Source organism: Perognathus longimembris, chromosome 9 (genome assembly GCF_023159225.1).
Source record: "Perognathus longimembris pacificus isolate PPM17 chromosome 9, ASM2315922v1, whole genome shotgun sequence".
In the NCBI taxonomy this organism is placed as follows: Eukaryota; Metazoa; Chordata; class Mammalia; order Rodentia; family Heteromyidae; genus Perognathus; species Perognathus longimembris.
This window is the reverse complement of record NC_063169.1, coordinates 10936292-10951726: the sequence shown is the minus strand read 5'-3', so window position 1 is coordinate 10951726 and position 15435 is coordinate 10936292. Positions and strand designations below refer to the sequence as shown.

At 40.3% G+C, this 15435-nt stretch overlaps 1 protein-coding gene across 1 annotated transcript in view; it reads right to left on the bottom strand.

Annotated features, from left to right (window-relative positions):
* Ak9 (adenylate kinase 9) overlaps positions 1-15435 on the bottom strand; it is an 82353-nt gene that overhangs the window by 15858 nt on the left and 51060 nt on the right. Inside the window, exons 24-28 of the mRNA XM_048354519.1 lie at positions 13673-13885; positions 10114-10374; positions 7574-7698; positions 3845-4064; positions 1380-1445 (exon numbers count right to left, since the gene is read on the bottom strand). Of these exons, the coding sequence (XP_048210476.1) occupies positions 1380-1445; positions 3845-4064; positions 7574-7698; positions 10114-10374; positions 13673-13885 (885 nt within the window). The remainder of the gene's footprint in view (positions 1-1379; positions 1446-3844; positions 4065-7573; positions 7699-10113; positions 10375-13672; positions 13886-15435) is intronic.

Here is a 15435-nt window from a genome sequence, read left to right as displayed (position 1 = left end):
CTATATATGTGGTGCTGAAGAATCGAACCCAGGGCTTCATGTATACCAGGCGAGCACTTTACCACTAGGCCATATTCCTGGCCCCAGTCCTATTTTTATTTTTATATTTTGCTGGTACTGAGAGGTTTGAACTCAAGACCTCATGCTTGCTTGACGGGTCTTCTACCAGTCAAGCCATGCCTTAATTTTGTAATCAAGTGCCTATAATTTTAAATACTATCCCCAATTACCAGTAGAAGAGCTAGTTGTTCAAATGGCCCCATTTTTTTCCCCATAGCTCTGTTTCCCATCACACTACAAGAGTAAACAATAATGTCAGAAATGGAAGATGTCTGGATAGATAGAAAGCTTTTCTTTTCCTCCCTTCCTCCCTTCCTTCCTCCCTCCCTCACTCCCTCCCTCCCTCCTTCCCTCTCTTCCTCCCTTTCTTCCTTTCTCTCTCTCTCTTTCTGTCTTTTCTTTTTTTTTAATGGTCAGTTGTGGGGCTTGAACTCAGGGCCTGGGTGCTGTCCCTGGGCCCTTATGCTCAAGGCTAGTGCTCTACCACTTTGAGGCACAGTGCCACTTCTGGTTTTTGAGTGGTTAATTAGAGGTAAGAGTCTTACAGGGCCTTTTTTTTTTTTTTTTTTTTTAACCAGGCTGGCTTTGAATCGAGATCCTCAGATCTCAGCCTCTGGAGTAGCTAGGATTACAGGTATGACCCACCAGCAACTTTTTCTTTTCTAAGTTCTAATCATATGACTAGCTGGAGCAGCATCACACTGCTGTCATTCCAGAACTGGGGAGGTCGAGGCAGGAGGATCACAAGCTCCAGTTTGCCTGTGTTACATGTAAAGTTCTGAACCCAAGTTGGGTTGTGTAGTAAGACCCTGTCCTCCCCAAACCAGAAAACATGCTGGATCCTGGTGGCGCATGGCTATAATCTTAGCTACTTAAGAGGCCCAGGCAGAAAAATCTAAATGACTCTTTTCTCCAATTAGCTAGCAAAGTGCTAGAAGTGGAGGAGAGACAGAGCACTGGCTTTGAGCAGAGAACCAAACAGGAGCCCGAGGCCCTGAGTGCAAGCCCTAATACCAGCAAAAGAAAAGTAAAAAAGAAAAATAAGTGTTAGCTGAGCTCCAGTGGCTCACGGCTGTAATCTTAGCTACACAAGAGACTGAGTTCTGAGGATCATGGTTCAAAGCTAGCCTGGGCAGGAAAGTCCATGTGACTCTTATTTCCAATTAAACACCTTAAAGAAGGAAATGGAGCTGTGGTTCAAGTGGGAGAGCTAGCCTGGAGCAAAAAGGCTCAGAGACAGCACCTAAGCCCTGAGTTCAAACTCCAGGCTTGGCACCGGGGCGGGGCGGGGGGGGGAACTCTCTATTTTATTTACTTACTTCCAGTTTCTTTCTTTTTTCTTTCTCTGAAATAAGTTCAGCTCTTCTTTTGGCTATTGTATCATCCTGTTAAAGAAACATTAAAAAATTTTAACAGAAAATGCTAAAATTACTTTTTTACATATTAATATATACATCTATTCCCAAAGTGAAGATAATATTTGGGTGGACAGCAATTATGTTGCTTGTATCTTTGTCTTTCTGGGCCACTAGATGAGCTCTTTCTCTCCAGAGGGTTAAATGGCACTTGGGTAGACTCACTCTTCCTGCAACTTTTAGAGTTCTCTCTCGACATCTAATATACATTTTTTATTTTGGTCAACACTATATTTTTTATTTTTATTTTATTTTTGCCAGTCCTGGGGCTTGAACTCTGGGCCTTGCCGCTATCCCTGAGCTTCTTTTGCTTAAGGCTAGTGCTCTACCACTTGAGCCACAGTGCCACTTCCAGCTTTTTCTGAGTAGTTTGTTGAAGATAAGAGCCTTACAGATTTTCCTGCTCGAGCTGGCTTTGAATCATGGTCCTCAGGTCTCAGCGTCCTGAGTAGCTAGGATTACCTGGTCAGCCACTGGCACCCGGCTTAACACCCAATTGAAAATGTTTGGGAATCTTTTCTCTTACTGTTAAAATAGGACTACCAGATGGCGAGAGGAATGATGGGTGACTACAGTCATAAAATTCAATGTACATGTGTACATGGAATCAGGTAACTTATCAGGTGAGTGGTGTTGGATAGATGGGCGAGAGGACAGTTGCTTGGGATAGAGAGGGGAGAGTGATGGAAGAAATGGTATTGATTAAGATGGGTTGGACACATAAATTGACTTGTTGAATGAACCCTCTTTGCACAACTACTTACAGATAATTTTTAAAAAAGAGATTTGTTATAGATAGAACATTTTTACATTTGTGTACATAAAGCATGTGTACTTTGGAGACAATCCTAGGTATGGTGAAAGACACAGTTCTCCTGTTTTTCTAGGAGCCTATAACTCTAAGGCAATGGATGCTTTGACATGTTGCAAGGTTTGTGTGAAAACGAATCAGTTCGCTTCAGGTTTTGGGGCCGGTTCCTGGGGAATCTCCAAATTAAGAGTCTCTTTAAACACTTAATATTTAGCACATATATTTTGAGCTGACTGTTCCTCTGCTCCTTTCACTCAATGAAGCAGACAAAGAAGTTCAATTATGGTGTCTGCCAGCTGTCAACACTGTCCTAAGCACTGCCATCATATTCTTTCTTATTTGTGACCAAAACACATCAGCAAATCTGACAGCATTAGCTATTCTTAAGTGAACAGAAATGCAGAGGGTTGAACTCACAATGCCACACTGCATGTGGGGGTGACTGGAGACACTACCAGCTCAGAGAATGGACAGCCAGGGGGTGGTATGGTGGCGGAGGCAGAGTTTACATTTGTTCTTGCTGGGAAATACAGTCAGAGAGGTTTTGGAACAAGGTTGGGTATGGGTTTTGAACTTTTATCAAAATAGAGTGTTAGGGGGCTGGGGATATAGCCTAGTGGCAAGAGTGCCTGCCTCGGATACACGAGGCCCTAGGTTCGATTCCCCAGCACCACATATACAGAAAACGGCCAGAAGCGGCGCTGTGGCTCAAGTGGCAGAGTGCTAGCCTTGAGCGGGAAGAAGCCAGGGACAGTGCTCAGGCCCTGAGTCCAAGGCCCAGGACTGGCCAAAAAAAAAAAAAAAAATAGAGTGTTAGGAAAATTAGTTGGGAAGCAGCTGGAAGGTTGGGCTGGAGAATCCAAGGATGGAACAAGAAGAGTGAGAAGATCACTATAGGACTGACTGCTGCTCTGCACCAGGGAACCCCTGAGCCAGGATGGAATTAGGAAGGTGAAAAGCAGGGACAAGCACAGGAGGCTATGAACAGGCTCCCTGGATCTGCTGCTTTCCTGTTGTGGGCTCCCTAAAGTTCTCTAGGCTGCTGCTCGCCTGCATCTGTTTGACGCCTTCCCCCATTGTCTTTGACTTGGCAACTCCTTTACATACTGATTTAAGAAGCCTTAACTAATTCTGTGTGTGTGTGTGTGTGTGTGTGTGTGTGTGTGTGTGTGTGCACACACATGCCCTCAGGTCCTGGGGATTGAAGTCAAGATCTGGGTGTTGTCCCTTAGCCTTTTTGCTCAAGGCTGGACTCTACCACTTGAGTTACAGCTCCATATTAGCTATTTAGTGGTTAATTGGAGATAAGAGTCTCATGGATTTTTCTTCCTGAGCTGACCAGGAACCTCAAGCCTCAAATCTCAATCTCCTGAGTAGCTAGGGTTACAGGCATAAGCTACCATTGCTTAGTTTATTTTTAATTATTTTAATAAGGATGCTCACTATTTAATGAGACATGTTTTCATGCTTATCGTGTTATTATAATCAGAAAGCTACCTTCTTGTGACTTAAAGATCCCAGACAGATTTATTCCTGTTCTTTTGTACAGGACACGTACCCTGATTTTTGTCTTCATGTCTTTGATGAGTTTTTTCCTGCTTAATTTTTTCTTTTGTTTTGCTTTCCATTTTGCAATTTGGAAGGGAAGCAGTCGATCACAAATATCTTGATCTTCAACATGTATGAAAACTACAGCATCTGGGAAAAATCCACGCTCCTCTAAATACGTGGCTTCATCAAGATACCGTGGGAAGCCGTCTAGTACAAACCCTGTGGAACTAGGGAGAGATTTTTTTTAGTATTTTAAGCAAATAAACAGTATCTTAAATGCATAAATAAATATTTATCTTTACTATAGACTATTACATGTTTATATTAACTTGATAAATCCCAAGTTTATAGCAAACCTGTAATGGATAGTTTAATTCACTGTACTATCTTCAATCTTAAAATATTTAACATTTCTAGTTGCATATGTATTTCTTCTCCAAAATGAATAAAATTGGAGGAAAATATAATAATACTCTATGCTTATACTTATGAAATTATAGTCAGGTTTTTTTGGTGCAGGTACTGGGGCTTGAATTCAGGGCTCCTTCTCCCACTTTTACTTGGCTTTTTCACTCAAGACTAGCACTCTACGTCTAGAACCACACCTCTGATTCTAGCTTTTTGCTCTTTAATTGGAGATAGGAGGCTCTTGGATTTGTCTGTTCAGGCTTTCTTCAAACCCTCATCCTCAGGTCTCGGCCTCCTGAGTAGCTAGCATTACAGGCTGAGCCATTAGTGCCTGGTTTTTGTTTTTGCTTTATACAGTGTAATAAGTTTTCTTCTTAATATGACAGCACTTTTATGAACATCTGACTGTTTCAGCCTTCAAAGATGTTAACTCTAAAATGTTAACTTTCCTTTCTTGGCTAGGCAAATTTCCATATACTGGCTATAATGCGTGTGCACTCTTCTTCAGAGATGCCTTCGGTCTGTCATCTCTTCTGGAATAAAAGGTTTCATTCCTAGTGTTTCAGCTGTTACTTCTTTGTCACTCTATTTGACACCCGAGTCTTTGCCTCAACACACAAACTTGCTTCTAGTACATTTTCTTTCTTTCTTTTTTTTATTTTGCCAGTTGTGGCACTTGGACTCAGGGCCTGAGCACTGTCCCTGGCTTGTTTTTGCTCAAGGCTAGCACTCTGCCACTTGGGCCACAGTGCTTCTTCTGGCATTTTCTATATATGTGGTGCTGAGGAATCGAACCCAGGACTTCATGTATACGAGGCAAGCGCTCTTGCAACTAGGCCATATTCCCAGCTCTCTAGTACATTTTCAAAGCACTGTTTGGTTTCTCCATTTGAATACTTTTCAGGAATGATCTATCATGCTGTTAAAAATCCCATTCACTCTTAACCTTCCCAATGTCTCTTCCTCAGACTCAGTAGCTCTTAGGAGCCGTACCCCTCCCATTTCTCAAATGTACCCATAAGTGCTGTTTGACAAGTCTGCATTCACATACCCATTCCTGCCAGCAAGCCTCACTGCGGGCCTGAGCATCTCTCTCCAAGACTGACACAATAGGCTGGTGCCAGGGTTTAAACTCAGGGCCTCGGCTTTTTTTTTGCATAGGATGGGTACTCTACCACTTGAGCCACCCTTCCAGTCTGACATTTTTTTCCTTAATTGGAGATAAGTGTCTCAAGGACTTTTCTGCCTGTACTGGCTTTGAACCTTGGATTCTTGTGTAGCTAGAATGATAGGCACAAACCACAACAAATATCACTGTAAATAAGTTGGGACTATATGGGAGGGGAAACAACAAAATAGGCAAATATCCCAGAGATTACTGCCTCTCACTTTCTTTCTTTCTGTTTGGCTTTTCATGTGTCAATTTCTCTATGATAGTATAAATAGTTCTTCATCTACTTTTTAAATTGAGTATCGTGATAATATTTCACATGCTATTGTAAACATTTCATTATAATACATTTTAATTGTTGCATAATATTCAGCTAGTTTATTTAACCTTTTCCTTTTTTTTTTTTTTTTGGTGCCAGTCCTGGGGCTTGAACTCAGGGTCTGGGCTTTGTCCCTCAGTTTTTATGCTCAAGGCCAGTGCTCTACAGCTTGAGCCACAGCTCCAATTCCAGAGTTTTGGTAATTAGTTGTAAATAAGAGATTCATAGACTTTCCTGCCAGGCTGGCTTGGAACCATGATCCTCAGCTCCCAGCCTTTGAGTAGCTAAAATTATATTCCTTTTACTTTTTTACTTTAAAATTCTTCAACCTACATTTCTATATCTCTATACCTATATTTATCTCAGTAGATTATTTATTTTACTGTGTAGCATCATGTCAGGAGTTAAGTTAATGAAGAATGACTTATGGCTATGCAGCTATAGGTAAACCAGCCTACATTTCCTACAAATATTGATCTAATTTAGAGGCATGATTAAAAAATTCTTTTTGCCTAATAGGCCAGGCGTGGGTGGCTTATGTTTATAATGCTAGCTAATCAGGAGGCTGAGATCTGAGGAGTACAGTTTGAAGCCAGTCTGGGCAGCAAAATCCACAAGACTCTTGTCTTCAACTAACCAGCAAAACGGCTGGAAGTAGAGGTGTGACTTAAATGGTAGAGTGACAATTTTGAGTGAAAAAGTACAGGGACAATGTCCAGACTCTAAATTCCAGCCCCAGGACTGGCACATACACACACAAATTATTGACTAATAATGCCATTTGTTCATTTCAGCCAGGACCAGATAAAACAGAGTGTCTACAACTACTTGACAATAATACAAATTAAAAAACTGATAAAATAATGACTTAAAAACAACAACAGAATGCTTAGAGAACTAAGAGGAACAAGGAACTGGCCAGTTACCTAAAGAGATAATATAAGTTTTGGTCCCGCTGAAATATTGTTGAGATTAAGTAAATTAATTTGGATTAAATACACCCAAACAATAACTAGTACCTAGGAAGTTGCAAAGATCTATGTGCTGAAATCAGTATTAAATCAGTATTGCTCTCATCTAGGGTTCTCATGGCCACAGATTCTGGTTAGGAAGTTGAGGTGGAGTCCTAAACTCTGGTGACAGAGTTTTGTCTGGCTGGATCAGCAAATGGTGTTACCATTTGGTAATGGGATAACACCACAAGCAACTATAATTATACAAAGGTTACAGGGGGAAAAGGCCAGCACATCATTAGAGTACATGTGCTTCGGAGGTTATAACTGTGCATTAGAATTACCTGGGGAGGAATCAGAAATACTAGTCCTCTCTCGTACTTTGAGACTAATATTGATATGTGTTAGGGTTGAATCCTGACATCAGTATTTTTCAAAAACTTGGCAAATGCCTTTAATATTTAGCTCTGAAAAATCGCTGTTTTATATGAATGTAGAAGAGAAAATTCCCACTATATGTTACCCGGTATTTTTCACCTTTAAGAATAAAGCAAATAACCCAGGTGCTGGTGGCTCACACTTGTAATCTAGGGACTAAGGGGGCCTCAGACCTGAGGATTTCAGTTTGAAGCCAATCCGAGCAGGAAAGTCTGTGAGACTCTTATTTCCAACAAGCCACCCAAAAAAAGCCACAAGTGGAGCTGTGAGTCAAGTGGTAGAGCACTAGCCTTGAGCACAAAAGCTCAGGAATGGCACTCAGGCCCTGAGTCCAAGCTCCAGAACTGTCACACAGACACAGACACACACACACACAGACACACACACACACACACACACACACACACAATTAACAAAAATTGCCCAAGCCTATATACATAAAGATACCGTATTGGTTCCTTAAACCACCACTCAGAAAGGATCACATTAAGAATTTCAGGGGGCAGTGGTTCATTTTCCATCAGACTTGATTTGATTGCTTCTTCTTCTTCTGTAAATTTCACGTCCAGAGGCTAAAGATAAAAATCAGAAGATAAAGAAGACTGCATTATATAAATGATTAGGATGAGACCTATTTTTCCCCGCCTAAGATTTTTATTTTAGATTTCTGCTTATGAGCATTCTAAAATTTGAGCTCTTTTCTTTATATCACTATTAAATACGATTATAAATAGTATCCATTATAGCTAAGATGAGTGGCCATTGATGGCATGATTAATTTCATGTGACCTTAGAACTTTTGAGTTTTGCTAAAACTTTGTTCTGTTTCCCTCACATACCTGCAAGGCTTAACTCATTTTTTTTTAATGGTCTATCTTATAGTCTTATATCTTCAGCCTAGATCCTGATTAGAAGATGGGCCAACCAAGATACTCATCTGAAATACAATCAATATCACAATAATAGTGATAATTAACCTAAGTCAGCTTTCTCTGAAGAAAGACTATCCTTAGGACAACAACAAGTTATTAGATTTTTTTTTTTTTTTGGTGGAAGCAGTTTTGGGATTTGAACTCAGGTTTTGCTAGGCAGGAGCTTCAACAATGAGCAACACTCTCCCTTCCTTTTTTTTTTTTGTCAGTGCTGGGGCTTGGGACTCAGGGCCTGAGCACTGTCCCTCTTTTTGCTCAAGGCTAGCACTCTACCACTTGAGCCACAGCACCACTTCTGGCTTTTTCTATATATGTGGTGCTGAGGAATCCAACCCAGGGCTTCATGTATTTGAGGCAAGCACTCTACCACTAGGCCATATTTCCAGCCCTCCCCTACTGTTTTGTACTGGTTATTTAAATTTTTTTGCGGAAATGGTGTTTGAACTCAGAGCCTAGATGTTGTCCCTGAGCTTCTTTTGCCTTTTTTTTTTTTTTTTTTTGCTGGTTCTGGGGCTCAAACTCTGGGTTTGGCTAGGAATATGGCTTAGCGGTAGAGTGCTTGCCTAGCATGCATGAAGTCCTGGGTTCGATTCCTCAGTACCACATATGCAGAAAAAGCTTGAAGTGGTGGTGTGGTTCAAGTGGTAGAGTGCTAGCCTTGATCAAAAAGAAGCCAGGGACAGTGCTCAGACCCTGAGTCTCAGCCCCCGGACTGACAAAACAAACAAACAAACAAAAAAACCCTCTGGGCTTGGGTGCTATCCCTGAGTGCAATTTTGCTCAAGGCTAACATTCTAACACTTGAGCCACAGTGCCACTTCTGGAATATTTTGTGATTAATTGGAGATAAGCGTCTCATGGACTTTCCTGCCTGGGCTTGCTTCCAACCCAAATCTTCAGCTCTCAGTGCCCTAAGCAGCTAGGATGACAGGCTTGAGCCACCAGCACTGGGCTTCCAGCCCTATGCTATTTTCGTTGTTGTTGTTCTGGTCATTTCTATGATAGGGTCTCGCTTCTCCTCCAGGTGTGTGCTGAGGATGTGATCTACCTACTTTGGACTTTTCAGAGTTGCTAGGATCTTGCCTCACCGCATTCTGCTTCCTTCTATAGAGATGTTATCTCATGGACTTTTCTGCTCCAGTGGCCTGGACGTGATCCTCCCAACCTCAGCCTTCCAAGTAGCTTTGGATAACAGATGCCCCCTACTGGCTATTGTCCTCCTGATCTCAGCCTCTTAAATAGCTGGGCTTACTGCCTGGTTATTTTTGAGATAGGGTTCTGCTTTCTGTGTGGGCACACGCCAGGATGGTGAGTTACCTAGTTTATGCTGAGATGACAGGCATATAGAATCACACTCATGTTTTTTTGTTTTTCTATTGAAATGGAGTCTCAAAAAACTTTCCTGCTTGGGCTAGCCTGCAACCACTGTCCTCTCAATCTTTGCCTCCCAAGCAGCTAGCACGACAGGCACATGGTATTGTACCCAGCTATTAGTTGAAAGGTGTGTTGCATTTTTTTCCTCCCAGTATGGCTTTGAACTACAATCCTCCCATGCTCAGCCTCCCAAGCAGCAAGGATTACAGGTGTGAGCCACTGCCACCTGTCTCAGAGTTTCTTATTAGATAGTACTAGAAATTGATATTTTGAAATCTTCATTTGTTCTAGAGTGTTATATTATTTCATAGAAACAAAATAGAGAAAAGCCTTATTTTCTTAACCAGACATATCACAGTCTCAAACAAATGCTTTCCAATAATCTATTCAGGAAAAGTTTTTTTTTTTTTTTTGCCAGTCCTGGGCCTTGGACTCAGGGCCTGAGCACTGTCCCTGGCTTCTTTTTGCTCAAGGCTAGCACTCTGCCACTTGAGCCACAGTGCCACTTCTGGCCATTTTCTGTATATGTGGTGCTGGGGAATCGAACCCAGGGCCTCATGTATACGAGGCAAGCTCTCTTGCCACTAGGCCATATCCCCAGCCCGAAAGTTTTTTTTTTTTAATTGAAGTTGTGCAAAACTCACTATTTCACATGAGCAGTACAATCTGTACTCAACTTACCTGCTTCTTTGTGGTTTCTTCTTCGAGTTTAACATTGGCCTGAATTGCAAGCTCTTCAAGTTCTTGTTTTGTAACTTGTTCCTCTTCAGAATCCTCCTCAAATTCAGGTCCAAATTTCCTTTCAGTTTTGAGTAGCATTTTTTCTTGAAGAAACTCATCAAATTGAATATGGAAAATGCCAAATTTTTTGGCCAAATATCTTGCATGTAGTGTTTTGCCGGAGCCTCGGGGACCCAGTAGGCATATTCTTACTGGTGGGGCCTAACATGGGGTGGGCAGGGAAAATAAAGCCAAAAACCTTTGAGCAATTCAGAAAATGTAAGGCTTATTAACTACCTTCTATGACTAGCCCACTATGACTAACTTTGGAGGCCTTGCCCTTTACTCCCATGGTTTTCCACACTGGCCATGAGAACTCTGGAAACCAGAACCCAGCAATGCCTGGCTGGCCATTGTATGCTGGAGTTGTCAAGGGCAGTGGTAACCCTACACGTGAGGCAACAGGTAAGGCTCCTGTGTGAGGGGAAGTGATTGTGAAATTAGCAGATGACAGCAACAGGAAGTGGGAAGATGCTGAGCTTTCTGGATAGGCTGGGTTTTTCCTAGAGGTGAAATCTGCTAGATTTCAAGCAGCAGTAGTTGGAGCATACAGAGCCTTTTCACCTTTTGTCCCCATGAAGGAAATGTTTGGGAAAGAGTCAAAGATACAGGGAGAAGTAGACCAGAGAAACAAAGAAGAAAGAAGACCCGTGTCATCACAAAGGAAAGAAAAGACATTTTTTAAAATAGACGTTTAAGCAGACAGCAAGAAAAGACAACGAAATTATTTGAAAGATGATGAAGGAGTGACATTGATCAAGATGCATTTATTTTATACGTGGATTTGTTGGAGGGTAATTCCTTTGCACAACTACTTAAAGATAATAATGGAAAGTTTATTATTACCATGAAATCTGAGGAAAATTGGTGATTTTTATATTAAGCAGGCATTGGGTGTCCAGTGAAAAGAATAAAAAAGACCCTAGACAATTTTAAAAACACCCAGAAGGAGGCTGGGAATATGGCCTAGTGGTAAAGTGCTCGCCTGTATACATGAAGCCCTGGGTTCCATGCCTCAGCATCATGTATATAGAAAAAGCCGGAAGTGGTGCTGTGGCTCAAGTGGTAGAGTGCTAGCCTTGAACAAAAAGAAGCCAGGGACAGTGCTCAGGCCCTGAGTTCAAGCCCCAGGACTGGCAAAACAACAACAACAACAACAGGAACATCAAGAAGGAAGAGCAGACCTTATGAGCTTCCAGACATTGAAGGCAGAGGGATTAGCTACAAAGGAATGGCAGCCAGCCTCGGCACTTGATGCCTGCACCCAGGAAGCAGGTCTTCCATTCTCAGATAAAAATGATTTGTAGCCTAGAAACCTATGTCCCTACAAACTGTCAAGTATATGTAAAAAGCCAGATAATGCCATGTCAGATATAAAGTTGGTTATTATGTGTGTTGGTATAACAGCAGTTAAAAAAACACACACACCAAACACAAGACATGAAATCAAAAGCTATTGATTTTGCTATGCAAAATCTCTTTACCCTGATGTTAAGGTATCTGTATTATCCTCCGGGGCATTGTCCTTCATTGCTCTTAGTGTAAATGCTTCTCCTGGGCATGATTCCATCATTAGTTCAACAACGGAGCCTGACAGGATTGAAGTTAACATACAGAGTTTGAGCAAACAATGAAAAGCAGAATCATGAAAGCAGGATGGTGTGAAATGATGTAGCTGTAGCCTCACACTGCACATTTGGATCACGTTTGAAGTCTCATAGGATAAAACTGCTGAGTGAACACCCCAGTCCTTGCTAGGTTTGGCTTCTGGGAAACAGGGATGTCTGGCACCTGGGGGGACACTGTGGAACCACTTCTGGATTTCAGGGTTGTCTCTACCTGTATTTATGTCAGGTGAGGCAATAGATGGCAAGCAGCAAATCTAAGAGGAAATCACCACCAAGAGCACCCAAAAGCTAAATGGCCACGGTGCTCAAATGACCTTTGATGCCATTCACGAAAGAAAGCCACACACTTCCTTAGTTTCTGTGGACATTAGAGAATTGAGGGTCACAAAAATTTCCTAGAAGAGTTAAAATTGTATTCTATGTGCTCAGTTCAAAAAAGCAAAGGTATTATAAAAAATAAGAATTAAATACACTGTGATTTATACATCTTTATCCATCTAGTCTACTTCAGGGAATTAAGAAAAGAACTCAAGAAAACAAGGGATGATTGCTCCAAACATTACTTGACTATGACTTAATATCCGCTGTGGCAAAATAATTTTATAAAACATACTGTGAAAATAAACAATAAAACACATGCTAAAAATGGTATGCCAAAGCAACTAAGCATTAGGAGATTCATGTAGGGATATGTATGTATTTTCTGTGATAGTAGTGAGGAAAGTCATAAAGCATTATATGTACACTGAGAAGAATATGGATCCCTGTAGAAGGAAATGGAAAGGAAAAACATAAAGATTAATTCTCTTCTCTAAAGTTGGTACTCTTGTATGTGTGCCTTACTTTCACAAATGAAATTTGTGAAATGAAATGACATTTAAAAATTTTGGGTTAAATGTATTTAACATAAAAGGTACTACTTAAAGCAGTCCAAGTATACAGTTTAGTGACATTAAATAAATTCCTGGTGTTGTGTACCTGTCCCCATTATCCATCTTCAGAATTTTTCATGACCCCAAACTGGAAACTTCTTGTATCCATTCAACAGCTAACTCTTACCCTCCTCCCTCTCCCTTTTCTCTAAGAATTTGCCTATTCCAGATGCAGCATACAAATGGTGTCTTATTTGCCTTTTGTGTCTGGCTTTAATGCTTTTTAACTGTTCCAATGGTGACAGATCGAGTGGTATTAAAAATAATGTTCATAATGAAAGGAAAAAAAAGCTCAGATTATTTGGTAGATCTGGTAACACTAACTATTCCAACAATTTTAAAACTGGTCATACTGACCATGGACAGCTCACCTGAGGGAACATTTTTGCAGCTCAACCAATCAGTGTCAGCCCTTACCCCTGAAAACCAACCAATCAAGATAGGCTTATTCTGCAGACAGGCCTCAACCAATCAAAGATAAGCTTTCTCTACAAAAAGGCTTCTGAGTGTGAACCAGTCAAGAGCAGTCTCTACCAAGCAATCACAATTCTACAGATGTCAACTCACTGATGATCGAAAAGCCACCAACCCCTGGGTTCTAGAATGGCCACCTCCCTTTCTAAGCAACCAATATAGTAACCAATCCATTCAGCTGTCTTTTCACTTTAGATAAAAAAGACGGATGTAAAGTGCTGGTTTGACTTAGGCACCGCTGTAGAAATCCAAACAGATGATTATTGTGTGTTGCATTGCGCAAAGTCATTCTTTGAACTTCAGTCTTCTGGCTACTTTATTCTATGAAATCAGTAGGGGTGGAGGGGTGGGAGAGGAAGGGAGGTGGTAATAAACCCTTGGAAAAGAACTTGGGAGCAATCACTGGGGTAGAAATACTGTTTTCACCTTTAATGGTTGGCCGTGAGCCACATACTCCTCAGGATGCTCCAAAAACTTTTCCCTAGCCTCCGAACTGGAGAAGTAGTAGATCTTCTCGCGATATTTCACTGCTTCCTCTGTGCTGCCTGGCTGTAGGATGAAGTTTTCTTTGAGAGCCACTGGACAGAAGTGCTTTGTGTCTCCCAAGTGCCTCTTCTTCTCCTTAGCCTTTTCTTCATTCTAGAAAGATTAGTCCATTTAGAGAATAACCTTACATAGTTTATCTTCAAAGTAATGCTGGCAATATAGGTGACAAATTGACAGACATTTAGGCATAAAAGTAGTGTTTATCCTTCTTCCTAGGCAACTTTAAGAAGTTGATATTTGGGAGGATTACAAAAAAACACTTTTAACTTTCAAATGTATTAGTATATAAGTCCCTATAACTCAAAATGATCCTTTCAAATGTCTGATTAGATTCCCATTTTTGTTTTATTTATTGCCTTCTCATTTTACCTAATTCAATCCACCACACATTTGTCTTTTTTATTGCTCATCAGTAAACCAACTTTCATTTCTGGTTTACTGTTTTTATTATGTTTTCCGATTTCATTACTTTTTGTCTTTGATCTTCTCCCTTTTATTTATTTTTTGTTTGTTTATTTTGTTGTATTTTGCCTGGAGTTCTCGAGTTGAACACTTATTTTTTCCAGGTTTTAACTTAAGGTACAGATGTCAGATTAACTGACTAAAAATAAAATTAAGGTGCTGTGGTTATGATTGGCTTTCAGATAAAATATTTTTTAGTATACATCAAATTGTGAATTTATCAGTAATTCAAACATAACTAGATACTATACATTTTACCTGCTGATTTTAACTTTCAACTTCTGTTGTACCATAAGATTTTTCTCTTGTCATTTTTCTCTTTTCTTTTTTTTTTTTGTGACAATACAAGGACTTGAACTCAGGGCTTTGTGCTTGAAGGCAGGTGTTCTGTCATTTGAGCTATACCTCTAGCTCTTTTTGCTTTAGTTTACTTTCTAGATAGTGTCTCGTGTTTTCACTTGGGGCAGTATGCTTTCTGTAGCTGGATAACAAGGTATGCATTGTCACATCTGGCTTGTTGGGTGAGATGAGGTTTTGGTAACTTTTTTGTTTGAGCTGGCTGGCTTTAAACTAAGACTCTCCCAATCTCTCCCTCCTAGAGCTACTGGGATTACAACCACAAGCCACCTCACTTAGCTCTTATGTAGGATTTGGTTCAATTTTTACTATTTCACATAGGGAAGTCCGACTGAGCATTACTTGTTGAAAGTTCTGTTCTTTGCCCACTGAATTGCCTCTGTACTTTGCTTAGGAATCAATTCTCCACAAATGTAGGCTTAAAAAAAATAGATTCAATTTTGCGTTCTATTCTTCGGTTGTGTCTGTCTTATGCCAAGTAATCCTGTCTTGATACTGTAGCTTTATAATTAGTAAATCATGAAATAACATGGTATTCATTCTCTTATTTTTCATTCTAAAATGACTTTGTTATTTTAAGTACTTTGCATTTTCATGTAATAAATGCATATGTATTTTTACTTAAAAACAGACAGGTTTGTAATTTGGTATTTTACATTTTGATTATATAGATAATTTGGTTATATAGATTATATAGATAATGCTGGGGGAAATCAATAATTTAACTATATTGAGCCTTTGAATCCAGGCATATGGCATTTATATCTTTCCATGCATTTAGGCCTTCTTCAATTCTTCTGAGTAATTTTGTGCTTTTGGTGTTT